At 42.1% G+C, this 24,312-nt stretch overlaps 1 protein-coding gene across 14 annotated transcripts in view; it reads left to right on the top strand.

Annotated features, from left to right (window-relative positions):
* The window catches only part of IKZF1 (IKAROS family zinc finger 1), a 94,334-nt gene that overhangs the window by 3,595 nt on the left and 66,427 nt on the right, over nt 1–24,312 (top strand). For all 14 annotated transcript variants that reach the window (XM_012735989.2, XM_012736008.3, XM_012735994.2 and 11 more), the window contains exons 2-3: nt 10,494–10,547; nt 18,172–18,291. In XM_012735989.2, coding sequence (XP_012591443.1) covers nt 10,508–10,547; nt 18,172–18,291 — 160 coding nt within the window. In that variant the 5' untranslated portion in view covers nt 10,494–10,507. The remainder of the gene's footprint in view (nt 1–10,493; nt 10,548–18,171; nt 18,292–24,312) is intronic.

The following is a 24,312-nucleotide window of genomic DNA, read 5'->3' as shown; positions in this document are numbered from 1 at the left end:
CACAAGGAGAAACATGAATTCATTTCACATCTTGAAACACATTGTTTTATTTTGCTCCAAAAAGGCACATACACATTTTTAAAATAGGCTTTAGAAAGGCTGAGTTTCAGCAAATCAGTGTCTCTGTCTCACACACACACACACTTAAAATTCAGATGAGGAATGGGGTAGGAATGGGGTTTTGTCTGGGGCATAGGGCAGCCAAAACCAAACTGTAGCAGCAATAAAACTGCTTTTATCATGGTGCTGACTAAACGCTCACACTGGTTTCTTCATATAGACCATGGCTTCACTGTATTTCTTTGCAGTTTCATAAATGACTTCGTACCTCAGGTTACCTTTTTATATCTCCTGGAATATGTACTTAAATCCTTAGATTTTCATTGCCATTGCTTTAATAGCTTTTGCTTGATATAGTTTTTAAATGTTTGATGATATTGTAACAAATAGTTTTGAGACATTCTGAAACACTAAGGGTGAAGTGCTTCATATTACAAGTAGAGTACAGCAGCAAACAAAAGAAGGTTTGTGAAAGTTCTTAAGGGAGATGCGAGTGCCTGCTGCTGCTTTGGTGTGTCCCTGGCAGTTGCCCCTGAGGAGACCCAAAGGGAGAGCAACTGAGGCCTAATCCACATGCAACTGCCACACTGTTTCAGTTGATGTTTCTCCTTCTCATGTTTGACTGTGATAAATAGGTAGATAGACGCCAGAGGTGTCTTCAACCAACCACCTGGTGATGAACTGTTAAAAATGGTGAAAACCCAGGTCGCAGGTGCAGCGGCCATTTCTTGCCCCGGTTACAGGCTGGCCCTATTTCTTTTCCACCATGGCCATTTCTGCCTTTGGGGAACTCACAATTCCTGTTGACTAAAAGAGCACCCTTTCCACCACAAGCCTGACAAATCAGACGTCCACATAATTTCTGAACTCATTTTGGTTAGGACAGGAAGCACAGGCTCCTTTCCTGTCTGTGTTTTCCTGAGAGAAAACCATCTTCCCTCCTTTTTTGCATATTTGGCAAGTGGTTCCACCTTCCTCTGAGCCGCAGAGGAGTGTGAAGGCAGCGGTGGAAGCGTTCAGGAGGAGGAGGAGAAGGACACGGAGGCCCTGGGTCCTCCCAGTCTGGATTTGTGTGGGACAGGCAGCTCCTGCTTGGCCTCGGCGAGCCAGAGCTGGTTGGTGAGTGCCACACGGTTTCTTTGCTGTGCTTGCAGGGATTGGAGCAGCCAGTGTGTCCTTCCCTCTTCCCTGCTGGTGTTTCTCAGTGGGCAGCCTGCGTCCAGAGTGCCCTGCACCCCTGCATGGCGACTGTCTCAGGTGATGGAGAGCATCATTATGCTCCCTCTGCACGCTCTGCTTTCGGGCTGGCCCCATGCTCCACCTCCTGATAGCTCGTGGCGCGGGCCACGGCTTAACGAATGGCTGAAAATGGGCCCTAATTAGTGGAAAAGTGCTTTCTTCATATTTTCTCACTCAGGTGTGAATGATTCATTTTTCTTTAGCAATCAGCTTGCTGCTAAAGGAAATCTGACTCTCTTCCCGCCATTTTATACCAAAAGTGAAGTACGCTGGGGAGAGGGTTAGGTGTGAGGAGAGAGCGGTGCAGTAGGAGGAAGGCGCCCTGTGTGGGCTTGTCTATCTCGTCTTCCTTTCTTCCCTTCCTTTCTCTTTCTCTCCTTCCCTCTATCATTTGTGGGGTTTTGCACAGGTTATTGAAACAACTAAAGTGTTTTTGAATGGCCTTATGCATATTGAAGTAAATTTTTATGCTCTATTTTTTAGATCATACTCTAAAATCTACACTTAAAAGCATTTTCTGTTAGTTTAAAACTATTTGAAAATGAACAATATGGTTTGGATTAGAGTCCTTTTCTAAAGCTAGGAGTTCCACTATGAATGTTGATTTATCAATTTTTGATACATTTTTGTTGTTATATCAGATTTTTGCTGGTAAACTTAGAGCAAATAAAATTCCACATCAAATACCTCCCTAGACCTAGTGGGGAAAATGTTTTATTTAGAATCTTCAACAGAAATGAAAATGAGGAATTGACCTTTTGTAAGCTTACTTGCGAGGCACTCTGACTCGTGCTCCAGTGCTTTTAATGGAAAGTAGAGAGAGTCAGTGACGCCCTAGTGTGAGCCCCACTTCAAACCTGAAAAAATGACCTTTTCCTCTTTCTTTGTGCTAAGTTTTGTGTAGGGCAGGGCAGAAAATTCAAGTTACAGGGATGTTCAAAATGATTCATTGTAAAAACATATTGATAAATTGTGTATTCCATTTCTTTTAATTAAACTCATACTGCCAGTTATCTTAGGTTGTTAAAGATAAGGCAATTAATTATCACTTAGAAAAATGGTTTGGAAATTCCTAAAACTTTTCCAGTATGAGTGTTTTCCCGCTTTACTACGAGGTTGTATGTATTTGCTTGAATTTAGAGAATTTTCACTTTAATTAAGAGCAGACAATACTTTTGTAAAAGAAATGAAATTTGCTAAAAAAGAGCACATACAGTAAAACATTGAGAATAAATAAGTTCAACTTATTTAAGGGCTGCAGAACAATCTGAAGATAGTATTTAAATGAGTTTTCCTGTATTTTACTCTCTGATGGACATTAGCGTTTTCTGGCAGATTATAAAGGCATGCCGATTTCTGTAGCCCTACAAATGAGGACGTTGTAAGGCTCTGGCGGTTTCACTGCCCCACTCCCGGGTTTGCATGATATTGGAGGCTGCAGGTTAAGGATCACAGAACCGGGTCCCAATCGTCCTGGTTGGGCCTGATACCCATGTTTGCCATGGCCCTTGTGTGACCCATGATGTTGGCATGATCATCGTAAGGATGCTGCCAGGTTTGGGTGAGGGAATAGCTCGTGCTGAGCTCTCTATCACAGAATGCAATAGAAATCTCGAGCTTTCTTCCTAACATGACCCAACTTTCAAACAGTTTACATTACCAAGTGATGTTCTTTTCTGTCATTGATTTCTTGCCCATAGCAGCCGTTGTTACCAAATAATAAACCCATTTATTCTGCCCTTTACCCTTCTGAGGCACAGCTTATTTTGACTTCAACCGAACCCCCAGAGGGTGGGGCGATCACAGTGAATTTCCAGAGCACTAAAGCTATTAAAAGACCAAGCTGTGAAAAAAATCTATAAACCTTTTTATGAACCCACATTCTATATACTGTGACCATAATTGAAAAATGTGAAATAATTGAAAAATGTTAACGTGGTTTAATTTTTTATAGTTTTTATGAAAAAAAAATCTCATTGTTATTGATAGTTGATAATTTTTCGAGTGTTATGAACACAAGTAAGCTCAGAATTACAGTCTTCTAGGGAAAATTTCCAATAAGTCTGGAAACCATGTGGCCTGCCCTCGCTTAGAGATGGCAATCAGGATGTCTGTGTCTCTTCCTCCTCTCTGGAGCAAAGACTGATTACCCCTCATTACATATAGGTTGGGCCAAAGTGGCCTTTTATAGTTCAAGGAGTAAGAGATAGATGGATATGTGTGTAACAATGAATCCCATGATGTGTTTGATCTGGAACACATTTTTCTCTGTGTTTATATCTAGATTTATAGATCTTGTCTTACCACCATCTATATGGTAGAGACAATATCAAAATAAAAAGGAAAAAAATTACAAGTACCTAGGAAAATGTCCTCAGTGGCAAATCAATCAATAATGACATTTTAGTTATTTTAAATAAATATACATGTATGGGTTTATAAACAATAAGATGTTCCAGTGAAGATCTACAAAATTTTAATTCTTTGTGTCTAATTAAAAGACAAATCTTGCCAAATAAACTTACACAAACACTTGTTTTAATAGAATCTAGACACTTCAGTGTTATAGGTGCATTTTTTGAAATGTTATGGATATGAAAGTGGGTTTTTCTGCCATGTGCAATTTAAATTCTTAGTTTTAAAATGTCCTCATGAAATTGTACTACTTGTGAGTTAAGAAAGCATCACTGCTAAGAAGGCAAGCTATTGTATTCTTTTTGACACCATATTGCCTTGCCGAGTAACAAAACTTAGCATTGTAACTATATTTATCTCTTTTTTAAAAATGGGGAAAATCTTTGAAAATAGTAGGAACACAAGAACTGTTTCGGGGCCCCTCTGTCTCTTTGCTTTATTATAACAAATCAGAAAACATCAGTACTTGGGAAATATCTACGTAAATCCTTATTTTGGAGGCAGTTTCTATTGTTTTGTAAAGGTGTAGGTCTCATTTTTGTTGTATTTCATTTTGTTGCACAGTTCCTAGCCATGCATGACAGTCTTCCAAAATCAGTAAGAAAGAAGAAGAAAATGATTCTAAATTTAGATTTTTTTTTTTTACTTAAGTGATGAAATGTAAATAGCCATTTATATTTGAGGAAGCTGCTTAGGAAGTGGCCTATGTTGGTGGCCAAAATTAAGAGAGGTCCTGTAAAAGCATCTGTCAATTTTGGCTATGTATGCCTCTCCCATGGTTGCTCAATAAATAATAGTTACTGTGAGTAGTTTGAGAGCCAGTGGTGCAGTGGTGTAGACAGGAAGCCTGTCTTCTCCATGTGCACATCCTATGCCCATGAGGGAGTACAGACAACATGCTATGCTGTGATGTCAGGACATTTATGGGCTGCTTGAAACCCAGCTCTGGCCTATTACAATAACAAATATGTAAGCACAGAGAACTGTCTCCAACTCCAACTTTCTCTATTTTTAAAACAAGTTTTCTAACATATTTTCTTATACCTCACTTTGAGACAGGTGACTGCATTGTGGCATTTTAAAATCTCCCCGTGGTTCTTCTCCCTCTGTATTAAATACCTCCGTACTGAGAAAGTTTTCAAGCAGCATGATTTTGAGTTGTAATTTAAAGGGTTTCCTCAGTTCCCTTTGACCCTTCCTCTTTTGCATATCAGTTCCTGCCCATAGGGAAAAATAATATGAGGGCAGAATCACACCTCTGAGCTGATTTGCCCTCTGAACAAACCACTGGAGGAGTTTTCTATGGCTTAGTTAAGTGTGGGGGAGGGACAGTGAGAAAGCCAAATTGGATTCCTGCTTCCCTGTTGAAATCTTGTTTTTCATTGTTATTTGCACCAGCAATACTCTGTGGAATAATCATGAAAACGTGTAGATTGGCAGCTAATTTTTGAAAAATGAAAAGAATCAGAAATGAAATAAGAGTGCTCAGAAGTTTTTATGTTCTCCCAACCTGTTTTGTCAAATTGTTACGAAAACCTTTAAGGTCTCTTTAACTGGATACAAAGACTTTGCATATTGCCTTAGCTTTCTCTTGGAACGTTTCCTTTTTTAAGATACAGTGTAATTCACAGTGATATGATAGATTTGCAAAAGTAAAATCTACCATTATGAACGTGAAAGGACTTGCCTCTCAGCAGGAATAATGGGTTTTATTAAAGAGGTCTGTGACCTAAGGCATTTTAAATAGATTACAGGCTTGGCCCATGTTGCCTCCCACCCCTTATTTTAAGCATCATAGAGTATTTAAGGAAGTAACCCCAAATGTTACTCTAGTGCAGCTTCACCTGTTAGGGGAGGAAAAAATCAATAGCATACATTTGACCAAATAACCCAAACTTTACTGTAGAAGTTTTGTGATGAGCTTTGTCTTAGTTGCAGAATATTACAAAGAACATGCTTAGTTTGTTGTAAAATATAAGTAGCATCCTCCCTTGTCTATCATCCATTTGGAATCTGTGAGCACTGCCCTGGGCTGTGAATTCCGACAGATGGAGAAAAAATTCGCCATCAGAAGGCCATGGTGTTGTCTCAGCACTGTGGTCAACAGGCTGTTTCTCTCTGAGACTCGATTTTCTCATCTGTTAAAAGGAAATAATATAGATGCCTCAGGCCTAATTGTGAGGGTTAAAACAAGTATATTTGTCAAATATATATTTGTGCAAATATTTAGCAAATAGATATTGAATGCTAGCTTCACAATGGACTCTGTGAGGGGCGCTCAGACAAACCGGTGGACAAGGCAGAGGATGTCCGTAGTCTCGTGAGGCTTAACTGTTTGCCTCTTAAGTGCCAGACACTTGGTAGGTTGCTTAATACAGCTAGCTGGTACCAGCGTCCTGTTCTTTACCGCTTCTCTGGAATGCACAAGGTACTCGTGAAATATTACAAAATACCAGTGGGCAAAGAATTACCGATACAGTACCAGGGGAAGGAAAGGAGTTTGCTTAAAAAACAAACAATAAAAAAAGATAGTTTAAGGCAGTTGTTTAAATCTCAGAGAACTAACTTTAAAAAAAAACAAACTTGTTAAGTACTATGTGCTGTCACCGAACAGGCTAATTTCGAGTGTCCCTTAGTAGTTCCTGCAGCCAGTCTGGTGTGCTACATACTTAGCAGTTCTTTAGTAGCCATAAATTTGGCTTGAAAAGTAGTAAAGTTGGCATCTGACTTTCCATTTTACGTCATAAATCCAAGACACTGTGAGGAGGAGTCTTCACTGTCAGAAAGCAAAAGGCGCCGGCCTGAGACCCTCCGCCACAGGGTGACCCACAAGCCCCGTGGGGCTCTGGCGGACCCTGCTCTGGGGTGCTGTGGTTGGAAACGAGGGTGCTCTAGAGCAAGGCTTGCCAGGCTCCTCATCTGGAAGTAGCAGCTGCCCAGGGCTGCTGGATGTTTCTCCCCAGCAGACAGCCAGGTCCCAGTCCCGCCACCTCCTGTGGAAGGAGGAAAAGCAGGTCCATGAGGCTCTTCCCAGACAGGCCCTCAGTCCCCAGGGAAGCTGCGTGGGGCAGTGAGTGAGCCTTTCCTCCCTGGCAGCCTGAGAGATGGCCAGGCTGTGCTGCCCCCTGCTCTCCCTTCTTGTGCTCTTCTCTGAAGGTATTGATATGCTGACTCTTTCGAACTGGAACTGGGAAAGCAAGTCCTGTTTGACACTGTTTGATCAGAAGGAGGGAGAAAGAGAGAGACAGAGACAGAGACGTGGCAGAGAGGAGAGAGGGAAAAGAGAGGAGAAAGGGTAGGGAGAGCGAGGGGCAGAGACAGAGAAAGGAAAGATGGAGAAAGAGGAGAGCAAGACATGGGAGGTGGAGGTGGAAGGAGGGAGAGATGGAGGAGACCCTGGCAAATAGAGCTTTTAGACCTTCCAAGTCCATGATCAGGCCAGAAGAGGAGCAGGGTGCCTGGTGGATTATGGCAGGCACTCCACTCCCCCGCTCTCCTAGAGGGACAGCCATGGACAGCTTCTGTCACGTTGGCCCCACACTTATCTCTGCATCTATTTCCCCTTGTGCAAGATTCAGAACTGCTTGCTCCAAAGAAACAATGAAAGCATTCATGTTTATAAGAATTGCTCAGGTGAAAGTTAGTTTACTGATATTGTTGTATTTTCTACTATCGATTCATTTGGCTCCTATTGAAATTGTTTGGGTTTCTCAGGCAAAATAGAAAATTGCAGAACGTTTCTGGAAATAATTATTTCTTCTGGCATCCCCCTTTACAGACCTACTGATCTTGGTTTTCATTTAGGTGAAAGTTTGTTAAAACACGTCATTAGTTTGCTTTTGTGATTAACTCCTTTTACTGAATGTAAGCTCCTTTTCAGCTGAGACCATATCAGGCTTAAATTCCATTTTCCACTTGACACTCTGCATTGCTTCCATGTGGCAGAAGAGGGTCTCAGTAAGTGCTTTATAAAATAAAGAGCCAAGGTGGCACACGTGTTGATGAAGGGGTGGGATGGGATTCAAGTGCCTCTTCTAGACACTCCAGGCTGCCCTTTGTAAGCTGTGTCTCAGAAGAGGGCTAATTTCCTTTCCCTCAAACATTTTCCCATTGTTTGAATATTCCTGTAGACTTTCCCTAAAAGCAAGGTCACTTTTATGAAAAAGTCACTGCTTGTTCATTCCAAAAGATGCAAATTTGGAGTTTGGGGAAGTTTTCTTGGCAAGACACCCCTTATGATGTCAGGTAAGGTGCTCAGGAAGGTGCTCTCGGGGTAGAGTTTGCTGCGCTCCCCCAGTCCCCCCAAGAGACACGTGCTTGTACCATTTGCAAGGTGACTGTCTGGAGTAAAGGGTTCCTGCAGAGCAGAGCCCGACCCAGGGACCAGCCTCAGGGCAGTTGGTCGGGATTCTGATGTGTAACAGATTCTCGGGGCTGACCCGCTGGAAAGACTGGCCTGTCCAGCAGGACTCTGCGTCGCTCACTTCTGCCCCTGTGCAGCAAACCCAGAGGCTCAGCCAGTGCTCCATCGCAGAAGTGTTTTTCCCAGTGGCGCTTAGGTGTGAGAACCATTGCTGGGCCGTAGTAAACATTGGTTTTTCTTTCAATTGGAAATAAGTTGAGTATGTAACTGCAGGGTATTGGTTAAACAAACCAGTTGGGTAGTGTGCAGCCATTAAAATGATGATGATGTTGTACATTTGTTAAATAAAAATATCAGTATAGTATTAAATCAAGAATATTTTCAAACAGTTCCAAATATGGAATATGTTTAATGGTCGATTCTTGTGAAAAGCACAGAAACGTACACACACACACACGCACACAAAATTTAGTGGTTCTAAGTGGTGAAAATTATGGGCAATTTTTGCCCTTTTTTTAAAAAAGGTCCTAAAAATTATCATTTATGTAGCAAAAAGTTTAAAGTCACCACTCTAAAAGATCTATGTTAGAGTAATTGCTGTGACAAGATTTGACTTCTGTACACTTCACCAATCAATGCAGACACTTACGAACTGGTTCATGATAGACCATAGTAAAATACTGTAAGTTCTCATAATAGCATTGCACCGGGATTACAGAGACTTTTCTCATTTGAATCTATCTTCATTCTTTATTATTGTTTTGACAGTTTCAGAATAATTATGGCTTTCTGCCTGTTTTACAGTAAAAGTGTCTGAGACCCTGGACACATTGCACTTGGTGACACCTGTGCTATTCTCGTACTTGCTTCCAGCGCTGGTTTGTCTGGCTTCAGTGTGCTGGTGGACACTCCGGTTTCGGAAACACTTTTTCTCTACTGTGGCCACTGGCTGTACTCTGAAGCCACATACCAGCCTTGAAAATTCATGTCACAACTCAGACTAGTTACATGCTTTTGAGAAATTGAGGAAAACCCCTCCTCATCCAGAAAAAGTGACTGTCATTTATGTTCTCATCATGACTAATATTGAAAATTTGAAATTGAAAATTTGTATTCCATATGCACCATAAAAGATATTAAAGATACATAAAGTTATATATATATATGTATAGCACCTCTGCCTGCACAGAGTTTTCAGCCTGATTGGAGAGGGTAAGGTCTCTCACCTTCCATCAGTTTTCAGGTGGTTGCTGAAAACAGGCCTTAGCTCAGACTCACACATACGAACCAAAGAGGCAGAGGTGGCCAAGAACGAAAGAGCGGGGTGGGGAGAGCCCGGTTTAGACTCAACAAATAGACTCGGTTTGCTGGTCAGTAAAGGATCTCTTCTGAAGGGTGTTTAGCGGGCCATAAATAAGCAGATTTCCTTGAGGTCACCTTCTGCTGGCCACGGCTTTCTTATCCACGGAGCCACCAGCTGTCACCTGCTGTGGGCACCTGAGCCCACCGAGTCGCAGGCAGGACCCCAAGTGCAGAACACCACACGCTCTTTGTTTGTTTCTACGCCTCGGAGGCTGGGGCTTCTCCCGTGTGTTTGTGGGGCTTGCAGTGCCATCTGGGGACCTTCACTGTGGCCCCCGAAGAGCAGCATCTTCCCAGTTGCTTTTCTTAAATTCAAACCAGTCTGAGGAGCAGCCATCTGTCAGCAAAACAGGAAGGCCTGGGCCTCTCCTGGGCTTGTTCTGCTGCCGTGGTGAGCTTCGCTGCTCCCGGCACGAGAGAGCTGCCGGAGTCTGAGGCGAGGGCCCAGAAAGATTGAGGGACAAAGACAGGAGCACCCGCTCGCCCATCTGCCAGGCTGGAGGTGTATTCATTATTGATGGAGGTAGTGCGGTTGCTGCTCAGATATGCAGCCCTGCCTGGGTAAATGAGACATTCTTCAGCAAATTGCTTCGTTTTTTGATTGCTGATTGTACGCGTGTCACCAAGCTGACTCAAGGTTCATCGATGCATGCTCAGTAAATTAGAAAGAACATAACTATGGATCAGCCAAGAGAATGAATTCTGTGCCTACAATGACCCAGGGCCATTTAATTTTCTGCTTAATTTTGTTGCAGTCAGTTTGCATTTTGGGTTATTATGCAGTAGGAAATTAACAATAAATAACAAATTTGGTCCTCCTGTGCTTGTAATGATATTTTTATAAATCTTTGTAATGCTGTTTTTAAAAGGATCAAGGTCTGTGCCAGTCTGATACTCCAGCAAGTATGTGAGGAGGAAAATGCATTATTCTTGCCAGATAACCTTGTTGTTAAATAGCATAGGGGTTCTTTATCTCTCGCTCTTTCTCTCTATTCTCTCTCATATCTTATTAGTATTTTTGCTTTGAACTAAAATCCCTTCCTCTCTTTCTCAGATAACCTGAGGACAATGGATGCTGATGACAGTCAAGACATGTCCCAAGTTTCAGGTGAGCCCTTATGAGATACCTGTATGGGGAGTTCATGAGAAAGGCTCCCCTTGGCCAGAGTCCCAGGTGCTTGCCGTGTCATGGGGGTGGAAGAGGGGTTCTTCTGTGAAAGGAAAGAGAAAGATGGGGTTTGTATGAGTGTCTGCCTCACCTCTTACAAAATCCCAATATGAGAACAGAAAAATCTTCAGAATGAAATTAGTTTTACTGTTAAATCTGAGAAGAAAATTAGAAAAGGTTAAATGTATGTTCATTCTGTTGGGAGCAAAATGGTTGATTGGTCTGTTCTAGAACCCAAACACATGCCAATGGTGACATTTAAAACGAGAGAAAGAGGAGGGTCAGAAGGAGGGATGGGGGAGGAATAGGGGAGAGAGAGAGAGAAAGAGAAGAAGTAGCTTAAAAAACATTCATTGTTGGATACAATTCAGAATATTTGAATATTTGTTAAGTGTAGAAATAACATTGCTGCCATTGACCGTGTATTTTTCAAGCATATTGGACATAACTCTTCTCATCACAGGAAGCCCAAAGGAGTCAGATGACCAGGCGTAGGTCACAGACTCTCCCGTCGGGCAATGTTGAGGACGGACGTCCAGCCAGTCCAGCTAAACCTGCGCAGTTCCCGTGTGTGCAGGCGTGGGGGGCGATCCGTCTGGCCCTGTATCTGCGGGTGTCAGCAGAAGTAGTGGCTTCCATGGGTGTGGGGGTTTTCAGGATTTTGTATTTAGAGCCTGGCAGGCTCATAGCCAGTCCCAGAGGTTGGGCTCTATTGGAGAAAGGTCCATCTTGCCTTGGCCGAGCTGCATCCATGTGTTTTGAAGTTTTTACTGAATTCCTCATTTCGGTCTAAGTTGTGCTCCTCTCAGAGACCAGGACAGAATATGTAGTTGCTGCCCTGCTTGGTGACCACTCCCTGGAGAAGGTATAGGAGAGGACGTTCCAAGTTCCCTCAAACTGGAGAGGATCTGCTGCCAGTCACAGCTGCCCTCCTCCAGCTCTCTGTCAGCTTCTCCTTCCAGGTGCCAAGTTTTGAACTTAAATGCTCCAGGGTGCAAGGAGCAAACAAAATGCTAGCTTTTAAAATGTGGTACTCAGGCACTTCATATTTGTAGAAGTGAGAATTGGTCAGCACGTTTGGCATTATCTATGTCAAAGAAAACTGTATATACCTTACAATCTTCCAACTTCATTTTAAGGAATTTACCTTAGAGGTATACTCTCACAGGTGTTCAGAGTATTTAAGTATATGCTCATTGCAGCATTGTTATTAATGTTTAAGAACTATGGCATGCCTATCCACTTGAACATACAGCCCTGAAAAATGAGGAGGATATGAATACAACTAGTATGGAAAGAAGTCCAAGATACATGTGAAAGTGAGAAAAGTGTGTTTCTGGATGGTATGCAATGTATGATCCCATTCTTTAAAAAGAAAACAAATTATACATACAAACACATCTTCTATGTGCTTGCATATACATTTAGGATAATTCTGGAGTGATATTTATTAACCTGGACTTCCTCTTGGAAAATTGGTGGTGGAAGGGTGCAGGTGAGTTAGGGAGGAGGAAGAGGAAGAGGAAGACTTTGCTTTTTATCTTCTACCTTTTAGCATTATTTGAATTTATTTTCCCTAAGCACATACTTTGTTTCTTAAACAAAAAAGCACAACAACAACAAAAAATTTGTTAAATGGAAAAGTAGTTTAGCTCTTTATACCCTTTCACCTTAGCCTGAGAGAGTTGGGTCTGGGCAACACTGGCTGGGTGAGGATTATGGTCCTTGCTCACGGAGGAGGGTCTCATTCACTGGGTTTGCGGACTATGACTAGAAGTGATTAGAGTGTCAAAAAAAAGCTCTGGGATGTTAACAAGTTCCAAAGACAAGAAGAAATGCTCTCATGTGTCTGCTCGTCTGCTTTCAGGAATGTTGCCCTCACGTTGGGTAGTGTCTAAACTGGCGTTTGCATAATATGTTAAAGAGAATGAGACTCCTTCAGTCGACTCAGAGTCTACACTCTGATGTGCTAGTGTCAAAACCGAATGCCAAAGCCTAGGGCCATCTCTAGAATGTTTCCTGTTAGGAACAGCCAGTCAATATTCTGATCTCATATCTTAGCAACAAAACTAACAAAAGCCTCATTTTCCTCTGGTAGTTTTCTGGTCCTAACCATTATACTAAATTCTGGATTCTGACTATCTAAAGGAGATAGTAGCTGGGACCAGGGATAAGAATGAAGGGAGGCCTTGTTACCCAAGACTTTCTAAAAAGGAAGACTCTTTTTTTGTTTGAAAAGATTTGGTCTGAAATTTAGTTTTTATAAACCTGGCAAGGGAATTACTATTTTTAAAGTACCCATAGTACTTTTGATTTCTGTTCAACTTTCAGTGGTCTACACAGCAATGAGAGCATTTAAAGACTTATGTCCCCTTTAGTAAAGATTTAAAGGATGCTTTTTCTACTTCTTGCAATTCATTTGCTGCTCTCCAGTTAAAACCAATACTTGTTTTTCATTTCTAGAATTAGAGATGGCAGTTAGTTATGGTATAAGGATGTACATTTAACCAAACAGGAGTTGACATTCTTGATAAGAAATCTGAGGAATATGTTACCAAATCATCCTCTTTTTGCATGAAATGTTCAAAGATCAGCAATTTCATAGGATTCAACCTAATATATGTGAAATGCTCACTTGAAAATCAGAGAAATACTTAATATCTGCCTTTTTCAAACCACTTGGTCCTTTCTTCCTTGGGATTTATCCTAAATGTGAACTGTGCACTAGTTTACAGTGCCTTGCAGGCAGTAGATACTCCGTAAGTGTTTACCGACTTGAATCCATGGGATTGGAAAATGCTATTGGTAAGTCTGTCAGTGGAGGATAGCACATCTAGAGCAAATTGTCCTTTCCTGTAGGGCGCATCTCACTAATTATTTTGGTAAAGTTTTTTTCCTCTCTCTCTCTCTCTCTCTCTCTCTCTCTCTCCAGTCTTTCCAAAATACTTGTTATGAATATGCGTTATTTTTTGGCTTGATTTGTAAAGAAAGAGCCTGTGGGACAGTGCAGGATATGGGAGTTGAGAGACCTGTATCCTCTCTCTGCCTCCCGCTGTAGGACCACTGTACTCGTCACCTCTAACATGGGGGACTCGGGCCATTGGGTCCTTAGGTTCCTCTGTACCTCTGACCTTAAATATCTACTGGACACTTTATTAATGCTATTTGCAGTGTGTTGTGTTGGGATATGGAAACCAGACGTGTGCCCTGTAGACAGATTGTAATTTGCTTAGTTGAAGAAGGCTCATATATACTGAAGTGTCAATAGGAATATTTTATCTAGTTAATCATAGTAAATCATAGCAAATCACATTGGTTGAATGCTTCTATTCACCAAAAACTGCTCTGAGTGTTTTCTAATTTCAAGGACCTACTGAAGAAGATACAGTTAGCATCTCCAACTTTCAGGGAGCTAACACTCAGAGAATTTATGTAATTGACTGGAAGTACCACTGGGAGACATGGATCGCTCTGGGGTGTGAGCCTCATTTGGACCCTACAGTGTAAGCTTCTCCACTGCTTTATAGAGTACAGATGCTATATTCTTAGCTTTTATTTACCTGGGAATTATATTCCCCTGGGTAATTGTATATAATAAAAACTCATGCATTCGAGAAAGGGGGAAATCACAGAACTTTGTTGGGTGAATTATAATCTACTTGGGAAATTATTTCCTTGATAAGCTAATTATGCAATTTCCCATCCAATTTTCCCAAAACCCTTCTCATAGGTAATGCTTTATTTGAAACATAGGCAATAGGTAGATTAAATATAAATTAGTATATTTATAATTTAGCCATAAGTTTCTTTCATTTCTCTAGATAAGTGAAATTTCATTGCATCTTTAAAATTATTCCATTTAAATAGTTGATGTCTTGTTTCTCTGTGTGTTTGTGTGTCATTGAACATGCTCTTAGAGAAAATATGAGAGCTTAGTGCTGTACATGCCTTATGTTTCCATAATATGTTACTGCTTGCCAAATAATGCCATAAGCTTTCTTAGCTAGAATTCACACACATTATTTTTACTTTATCTTCACCATAACCCTGTAAGCTATGCCCAAATCCTGCTTTTTAGCCTCCCTTTTCCACTTGAGGAAAGAATCTTTAAAAGGGGCAGTGTCTGGTGTGCCTGTCAGTCTTAACGTTGATTGGCCTGAACTATATCGCAGATCAACCGACTCCTACTCACAGTGAGAATCTATTGACTTGATTTAATAATTTATTTTTTAAATTTATCATCTTTGCATGGTTTTGCATTTTAAGTGGTTAACTGAGCAAATTTGTTTAAAATCAACACATAAAAATATTGCTTATTGTGAAGGTTTTCACGAAGTGGCAAATTTTCAGCCTGGGACCTCCAGCAGTCAAAGTTACAAGGGTGTCTGGGCACAGAGACTCGAGTGAGTGGAGTGACGAATGTCTCAGCAACCTGGACTCACACTTAGGGGCTTTTAGGCAAATCAGATGGCCTTTGAGAACTAGTGCCGAGTTAAGGCAAGGCAAGCTTGAATTAAAGCAGAGCTCTGGGTGGGCATATGAATCTATCTAGCTTTGTTGCCTTCCAGTTCTGACTTTTTGCTAGATGCCCCTGTACACAGCAAGACTGATTTTTATTCTCCCTTCTCCTCGTGTGGTTCCCTCTGCATAGAGAGTTCCTATTGATCCATCTGACTCTTGGTACTTTAGAATCACGATCCCTACTGTTCTCATTATTCCTTTTTTTCTGCCACATAGAGAAAAATAAAAAATACTGAAGTAAATGCAAGATTAGGGACACTGGAGAACTGGCATTTAATTCAGTGTAGAAACCCAAGACAGATTTAATTCTTTAGAAGCATGTCTGTTACTACAAACATCCCCAGTGTTTTGTAGTGGATCTTGCTCCCTCATTAGACAGATCAGTTAAATTTTAAGGAAAAGTAATCAAGAGTTATTCGGACGCATTTGGGCATGAATTTTGCAGGAAGCCTGGCATTCCTTCATTGAGTAAGTCCAGACTCTATATGACCCTGCCTTCGTTCCAGCATGCCGTAGCGTCTACGGGTCCCAGAGTAGTGCATGCTACTCCAGAGTTATCAGAGGGAAGATCATGAGGGAAAAAGTCAACAAGCTTTAGTTTCTCAACCTCCCACCTGCACCTCATAATAATGACAGCTGGCTAATCACAGAGACACATGTGCACATCCCACACACCCTCTGCGGGTTTAATCTTTGGGCAGCATCTTAGGCCAGGGGGCTCCTCCATCACTTCTATGGAGGTACTTTAGGAGGTTTTCACGAAGGCAAGCAGGCTGAGTCGCTGGTCTTCCAGCCTCCCTGCCTTACAATGCCCATGTTTTACATAGAAGACCTATTTTATATATTAAGGTTCTAGGTAAAATTACTTTGTTATTCTTATAAGAAAAGAAAGAAAAGAAAAGAGAAACAAAAAGAAAAGAAAAGAAAAGAAAAGGAAGGAAGGAAGGAAAAGAAGAGAGAGAGAGAGAGAAAAAAAAGAATTCCTTGATTGTCTCCCTAAAGTCCTGGATTTTTGACAACCATCTCTAGGAAGTCATGTTATACAAAAATAAGAGTTGTCAAATGGTCCCTATATTTCCTATATTCTCCTTATTCAGTGTTTCCCCCCATTTATGAAAGAGGTAAAAAAAAATAACACTAAGACATTTAGCTATTATTACTTTTAAAGTTTTCTATTAGTGTTTAGGGCAATGAAAATAGTACTGACTTAATGCACATTTCCAAGGCTTCAACATAACATGAGCACTTTCAATCAATTTCTCTCTGGCCTTTTGTTTTTCCTTAGGAAATTTTTATAATCCTGCCCTGTCTTTAACTATTCATTTTGTATTGGCTATCCAAATATATCCAATAATGCTCTTTCTGAAAATATGCCAATTGTGGTGATTACAGCTAAACTGGAATATTAAATTGTGATGTCTGTTTTCTAGAGAATGCTATACTATTCCCCAAAGCATAGCCTTGGTGCCTGAGCAAGTTCTATTTTAAATATTCCAGTAAAAGTTGTTTCATATATTGGGGATGATTTTCCTAGTCTTGCTAGTCTTCTGAAATGCTGGTCTCACTCTTGTGGGTGGTTTATTCAAACAAGCAAGGAAATTTCACACCATACTTAGTCATATTTTCAACACATTTTAAACATTTGATTTATTATTGCGCACTCTCCCAAAACGCTGGGTTTGTCTACGTGGGCACATCATTTTGCCTGGTAAGACAAGTTGCCAGCTCAGTCAGCAAGCACACAGTCCCAGTTTGCTGCTGTCCTGTTAGACTCCCTTTGGGATCTTATCTAAGCTGGTCTTCCACAGCCACCGTAATGGATCAGTTTGTGTCAGTTTGGGTCCTTACCGGCTGTTTCTTGTATGCAGTTGGTGTCTCATAACTCTTAAGTTTAGTTAGGTCTGGAAGGGTAGAAGCTACAGGTGTTTCATCTTTGATGGGAAAAGAGCATTTCCTACCCGTTTTGGCTTCCCCGCAGTGGGTTCCTTGGAGTGGGAGTGAGCCCCCCATCGCTAGACGCTGGTCAAATTTACTCTAAGCCAAAGTAAATATAGGCATCCTGTAAGGCCCTAATTCATTTGGTAAATCCTGCTGTGTATAGTATAAGCAACTTTCGTGTTTGTGTGGATTATATGTTATTTTCCTTTTCCAAAGAGAAGAATTTTCATTAGCAGACTTCCGTTGCCTGCAGGGAGGGAATCATTTTCCCAGTAGGCACGAGGGTTCCCTTCCATTCCCTCTCCAAGCTTCTCCTCCCCACTAAGTTAAGTCAAATTAGGCAGCTGGTAAAATATTCCCTGGCTCTTGAAAAGAAAGTGAACAGACCCCAGACTGTGCGGCTATGTGCGGATGCCCCGTGTGGTGTCCTCACAGCAAATCACTATGGAGGTGTGGCAAGGCCAGCTTGTGCGGCGAATCGGAACAACCGTACAGGGGAAACTTGACAAAACGTGTGAAAAACCCTAAAAATGTCGATGCCTTTTCACCCAGCCACAAAATTTGTGAAGATTTATGCTGTAGTGATTATAGAGGATATGTACAAAGAGTGGCTATTAAGATGTTCAACACAGTGTTGTTTAATAATAAAAAAAGATTGAAAACAATATAGATTCAAAAATAAGGGTTTCAATCAAGCCTAGTGTACTCATCATTAACAAAATTGTAAACGTGTGGTCACTGGCGTGGAAGTATGTTCATGAGAAAGTCTAAAAGCTAGTTTATTTTGAAATACAAAATACATCAATGCATATAATCTATAATACATAAATATAATGTTAGAAGTGGTAATCCCTAGGATTACAGGTGATTTCATTTTTTCCCTTTTGCGTATCTATGTTCTTTCACATTTGTATTGGGGGCGCAATTAATTTTTTCTTATAAAAAGAACAGTGTATGTTAACCTCAGTAGGGAAGCATTAACTCAATTCAGTAACCACGGCCTCATGCCACCCTCTCAAGCCGAGCCAAGGTGAAGCCCAGGCACCTTGGACTTCCCTGCTGGCGATGACCATGGCCCGAAACTCAAGCTCCTCCTATCTCCTAGGGAAGGAAAGCCCCCCGGCAAGCGACACTCCAGATGATGGTGACGAGCCCATGCCTGTCCCTGAGGACCTTTCCACCACCTCTGGAGGACAGCAGAGCTCCAAGAGTGAGAGAGCAGTGGGTAAGTCGGGTCAGCGGGCATCCTTCTCTGTCTCTTTATGTCCTTCCAAGATAGTGATTGAATAACACGAGTCATCCTAGCCATTGTTTGCCCTCAGCCGTCTTGTCAAGGAAATATAGAAGAGAGGTCAGCTGGTTAGGTCCTCTTGTGTGAAGGAGGGTGGACACTCACAGGTCTGCGTGGTGCTGAGACCACATGCCCAGCAAGGCACGAGAGTGGAGGAGCGCCCCTGCCCGGGGACGTGTCTCCGTCACTCTCCCCTGCCCTCAGTGCACATGCAGGAATATCAAATTTATGGACTATAAGTAGTGAAAATTACACATTTTATGTGTTATGGAAATAGAGCTATTTAGAGTTTGGGACTAGAAAGAACAACATCTGGCCATTTTATGTTAATCCCTCTAATCTCTAGTTCTTAAATGTCAGCTTCAACTGAAAATAGAAAATTTGATAAATGGGAATTTTTAAATGTTAAAAAAATCCTAGTTAGCACACATTTGCGTACCGTTTCCATAAAGGGAAGGCTGTGTATGGAACCGTCTGCAGGAGCTACACTGGTTAGCTTACATGTGCTGCACTCACCCTTTCTATTTCAGGAAAACAGAGGCCTGGAGAGGTTTAGTAAATTAACCAAGGTCAAATGGCAGAGTCAGAATTAAACTCAATTTCTGACTCAAAGACTAGTTTTCACTCAAAGACACTTTTCATTATACCATGTTCTCATGAACTTATGAGTCAGAAGTTCCTTGGAATATCTATTTTTTAAAGAAAAAAACTGTGATATTAAGAGCCATTTATTAGCACAAAGAATATCATGAAGGATATGCAGATAAAATTAGGTAGAATGGGTCAATGTGGATCAGTTACACAAGCCCCAAAGCCAAGGAGGGAAAATGTGCGTGAAATTCTCTGGCTTATGAAAAGCACCTTAGCATAGGAGAAATCCGGATGTAGTAACTAAGAATATGCAATGACTGAGAATTTCATATAAATATATACAAAACATTTGGTATGTTTTCACGTGTCTTAGAAACCAAGTTGACTGAGTATAATGATCCTTTTCTTTAATTTAGCAATACCATTAATAGCACAAACAGATAATGTTGGTGGCTAAAGCCACTTTGTGTGGATGAATTCAGAAAACAAGTACATCTACGAGTTCTTTTGCCCTAGGAAAAAATGGCTACTGTACATGGGAAAGTGGATGGGAATAGAAATGACAACTGTTGCTCACCTGTTCTGTTGTACTCAGGAAAGCTGTGTATGTCGTTCAGGGTTTCCCAAAGTTGGGACACAGATGATCATGCTTTCTTTTAATTGATGCATTTATTTTTAAGACTGCCTTCTATTTATTGCAAGTGATAGTGATTTTACCATATACTGTACCACTACACAGGTTCCTTTTAAAACACATTTGTATGAATTAAAAAATCAGTTTAAATAAAAACACTAAGTCAATGACATGATATATAATAAACATTTGCAAAGGTGTCACATGAATAGTGATTGTGGGGGTGACGTCCCCACATTTGTTTAGCCCCTGAAGCACCTAGTGCCATGGATATTGTTCTCCCCACGTATTACACTGGCAAACGTGTGCTCACAACTCGCCTGCGAACACACAGGGAGGGTCTCAAGGACCAAGAACCAAAGAAATGGCTGGTTAGCCATGTAAATGGACTGAGAGCCCACGCATCAGGGTCAGGACGCCGGCGAGGGCGGTTATGGATAAAGTTGTGGGTTCTCCCCGAAATCCCTGCCGCTGCCAGACAGCCAGCGTGGCCGTGGACATCCTTTGGAGAACTGAAAGTCAGGCAGATTCCTGGAGAGCAAAGACAGCACAAAGGCCTTCAAAGTGGTATAAATGTCTCCTCCCTTACCAACTTCAAATTATTGGTAGTTTTCCTGGGTGAGGGGTCACCCAGCCTCAGCTGTCATTGCTGACTGGTTCCCAGAAGTGTTTTTCCTTGGTTCAGAGTCCCCCCCCACCTGTGCCCAGCCCAGGCGCTACCTTGGAGTCCTGGGCGGGTTTGCCGTTTCCCATGGGCCCTGCCCACTGCCCTTTACCACATGTGACATGATTCTCAGTCTACTTTTCCTTCCAGGATAAAGTTTAGAAAATAGGAATTTCAGAATTGTGAAATTTGAAAACCCTGGAAAACCTTTTTGCTTGGTTTGAGGTCACCCTGTGGACGGGCAGGGACAGCCATGTGAAGTGAGCACTGAGACGCTGTTTGGGAGAGCGTGTGCTCTGGTGGGGACCAGAGGTCAAAGGAATGGATGGTCCCTGCCACAAAAGCCAGAAGTGGAAAAGCCCAGATGACATGTTGAACACCAGACAGGGGAGAAGTTTAAGGAGAGGAAGTTAGGGAGTGAGAGGGTCTCAGAAGACTGAACCATAGGAGACATCAAGGGAAGAAATGATGCTTCACAGCAGCTAAGTCTAAGGGATTTTGTGATTCTTGAAAGCAATCAGCTAGCTTTGGCGTGTGGTGTAGGTTGTTTATTAATTCGTGATGTGTAGCATGAAATAAATGAAGTATGCAGACAGCATTAGGAAGCAATATATTATGAAAGGTGGGGGAAATTCATAGATTAAAGGAAGTATATTTGATGCCATACTTCATCACAGTGTTCCACAGGGATGAGTCCTAAGAGCAAAGGCATGCAGAGGACAGACGACAGGAAGTGAGAAGCCCCTGCCACGACAGAGGTAGGCAGGCAGACAGACAGGCAGGCGGAAGAGTTGTCGAAGCATGGGGTACGCATGGGGGTGGAGGGGACCATGGCAAAGCCCTGGCAGAGTGAGGAAAATGTATCTCAGAAGGGACAAGTCCGAGTCCCCTTCTCCCTGGCCTTGCACGTGTGGCACGGCTTTTTCTCTCCGAGCCTCAGTTTCCTCATTTGATGGTGGCAATAGCAACCGAGCACATGTCACAGAATGGCCTTGAGAGTTAGATGTTAAAAAATGTAGATCTTGCTGAAGACAGAACAGCAAGGCATATTAGCAATATATAAAGTAAAAAGGACAGAAAAATAGCAGAAAAAATACAACTTGTGCAAAACAGAAATCTTGAAGATTTACAAAAAGGGTAGAGGACCCTATTGTAGCTTCAACTGAGAAAAGAGAGAATGGGTAACACTGCAGCACCAAGGAGGGAAGAGGAATTTATTAATTTAAAAAAATTGATCCATAGAATAAGCAAAGTGAAACGAAGTCAGAAGAGGAGGGAGGAACTGGAATAGGGTGAGGCCAAAGGAGAGATTAGGGTGCTGCCCACCACCAGGCCCAAGTTCAAGTCAAGGGTGCTAAGCTGTTGCTGTTGAAATTTTAAGAAGAAATGATGAGAGACTAAAAGATGAAAAAAGTGAGAAAATATTAGGTGCCAGTAGATTGCTGGAGTGTCTGCTTTAGCAAGAGACAAGGAACACTTGTGAGAAGCTGTGAGCCGTTACTGCCAGTAGCGTCATTCAGTCTTAGACATAGCTAGTCTCAACAAGGAGAACGCCGTAGTCGTAAACAGACAAACTGCCAGGAAACGCCAGCACCAACTCCCTGTGATGGGCGGGAGATTACACTGATCGCTGGGCACTCCCAGAATGAAAAGAGTCCTGCTTTCCCACCGCACAGGGCTGAAGGAATGCGCCATGTCTGAGTGCGAATGTGGGCAGAAGCCAGGGGAGCCAACGCCCTTACTGGCCTCTGTCTTCTTCCAGATCTGAACAGGAGGAAACCAAGGATTTGAAGTGCAGCTTGGAGAATTTAAGTTAGACTCAAAGGAGAACTTTTTGGCAAGGAGGGATTTAGTCATCAGAACAGTCTATTTAATGAGACTCTAGCTTGTTCTTCTGAAGTGGTCTCTTTAAAAATGAGAGAACTCTCACCTCTCTGAAGTGGTTGTACATGAAACTGTTTAAAGCCGAGGGTGCACTCAGTGACCTCTTAAGGCAACCCCACATGTACTCAATCAGCCATACTAGAGAAGTCAAGAAGACTTTGGGACTTACCCAAACACTCTTGAGAGGTGCTCTTACAAGTCTTCCATTTTAGGAATTATGTCAGGATTGGGGTCTAGAGAGCAGATAAGCATTTTGTATAAGGAAACTAAAAACTTAGTTATTTTCTTTCTTTATTCAATAATGCTTCCATTCCTTCTTCCTTCTTTATACCATGAATTTTTGCTAGTTATTGACTTGTGCTCTCTGGGAGAGAATGTGCCCTAGACTTGGGGAAGGATCTTGGGTCACTAGCATTCTAGGCACGGGCACAGGCGCGGAGGTGCCCTGCCCACGCCGGGAGCGGGACTGGCTGTGGTTGGGCTGGCCGTGCCTGAGAAGGACCACACCCCCGGCCCCGCCGCCCTGCCCCTGTGTGCAGACAGTGGGCGAGGAAGGTTGGCGGGCTGGAGCAGAGGGAAAAAGGAAAGGCCAGAGGATAGAGACAAAGGATTCCAGACTAAAAAGTGGAATGGCCACCCCTGAGAAGGAGGACAGGCACATTTAGGGGTTAAGAGTAAAATCAAAGGAAAACCCCAGGGCGGAGGCACAGTAATGCTGGAGGACTGAACTGGAACAATGACTTAGGCACATGTACAGGGGTGGTTGAACCAGTGGAAGGCCAAAGAATTGAGGCTGAAGCAAGGTTGAATGGGGCTTACTAAATGACTTGGCCACTGTCAACCTTTGGCAGTAGTTACTCTTGGGTGGGTGGAAATGTGAGTTTGAATACGGGCAGAGAACATGTACTTACATTTGCCCTATGACATTCTAGAATGTGCTTCTTTGGTTCTGCTCTCTTAAGCAGCTTGCTCCCAGAGTTGTAAGGAGATAACTGTCTGTCATCAGTGCTTATTTCAGGACTTAAGCACTGTAGGTCGCATCTCACAGCTTGGTGTTCTGAGGCTCCACGCTGCCTCGCCACTCCAAGAGATCGAAACTGAGCACAACTTTGGTTCTTCACGTTCAGTGGTTTGACCAGGGTTTGATTCACCCTAGCATAACTGGGGGTGAGGGAGAAACTCCCCTGGAATCCAGTAAAAATGATTAATTGTGTAAAAACATAAATCTTTTTTGTAAATTCATTCAATTGATGTAAAAATTCCTTTACTTAGCCATGACTTCTAGGACTGAAATGGGAATTGTAAGAGGATTATTATATTTTTAATTGGCTGTTCTGATGACAAATCTCTACCTTATTTTAGAGTTTTAGGCAGGAGATCAAGAGGTACTGGAGGTAGTGACCTTGCTCTTCAGCTTGGGCAGGAAGAAGCATGGTGGAGACCAGAGACTGCGTTTCACATGGAAAGAGAGAACAGGGCCTGGTCTAATTGGAGATCGGGCAGCAGGCATCTGAGTACGGATGTGGAGCCTGCTTATCTAATCAGCAGCTAGAGGAAGTTGTTTTTATCTGCAAAATGCATCTCTTCTGAGCCGATAAACCCCATTTTAGCTAGGGAGAAATATTATCTCACAGCATCTGAGCATTAGCTGCAGCCGAGCTCAAGCATGTTCCATTGTGAAAGTCTCAAGCAGAGAACTGTCTGCCGAACTTGAGTGGCTGGGGTCATGGTTTGGGGGTTTTTCTCCTTCTTTGAGGAATAACTAGAAACATATCATTTGGATTCTTATTCACCTTGCTTTTGTAGTTCCTCGCCCCTCTCCATAGTTGAATTATTGTACAGTGGTGTCATTGGGAAAATTGTTAAAGTTCTATATTACTCATCTCGCAATTCACCATCTCTGCCTTGGAAAGCCTGTGAAGGCAGCAGGTATTGCACCACGAGCATGTTCAAACCAAGGTGAGGCCAATTGGAAAGCCTTCCCTCTTCCCAGCTCCCCAGAACATGAGATCCAGCATCACAGAAAGCTCTGCCCACTTTCTGATTGTTTCTGTGTTTGATGAGAGAGCTGTTATATAACTGGTTCATTGCTTCCCATTTCAAAGTAAATTTTAATTTGCAATCTTCCAAAATTGCCTTTGGGTAGGTTTTTTATCACCTCTAATTTGTTGGATAGTGCAAA

Source organism: Microcebus murinus, chromosome 9, assembly GCF_040939455.1.
Source record: "Microcebus murinus isolate Inina chromosome 9, M.murinus_Inina_mat1.0, whole genome shotgun sequence".
NCBI lineage: Eukaryota > Metazoa > Chordata > Mammalia > Primates > Cheirogaleidae > Microcebus > Microcebus murinus.
Note: the sequence above shows the minus strand (reverse complement) of the source record. Positions and strands in the feature narration are given on the sequence as shown.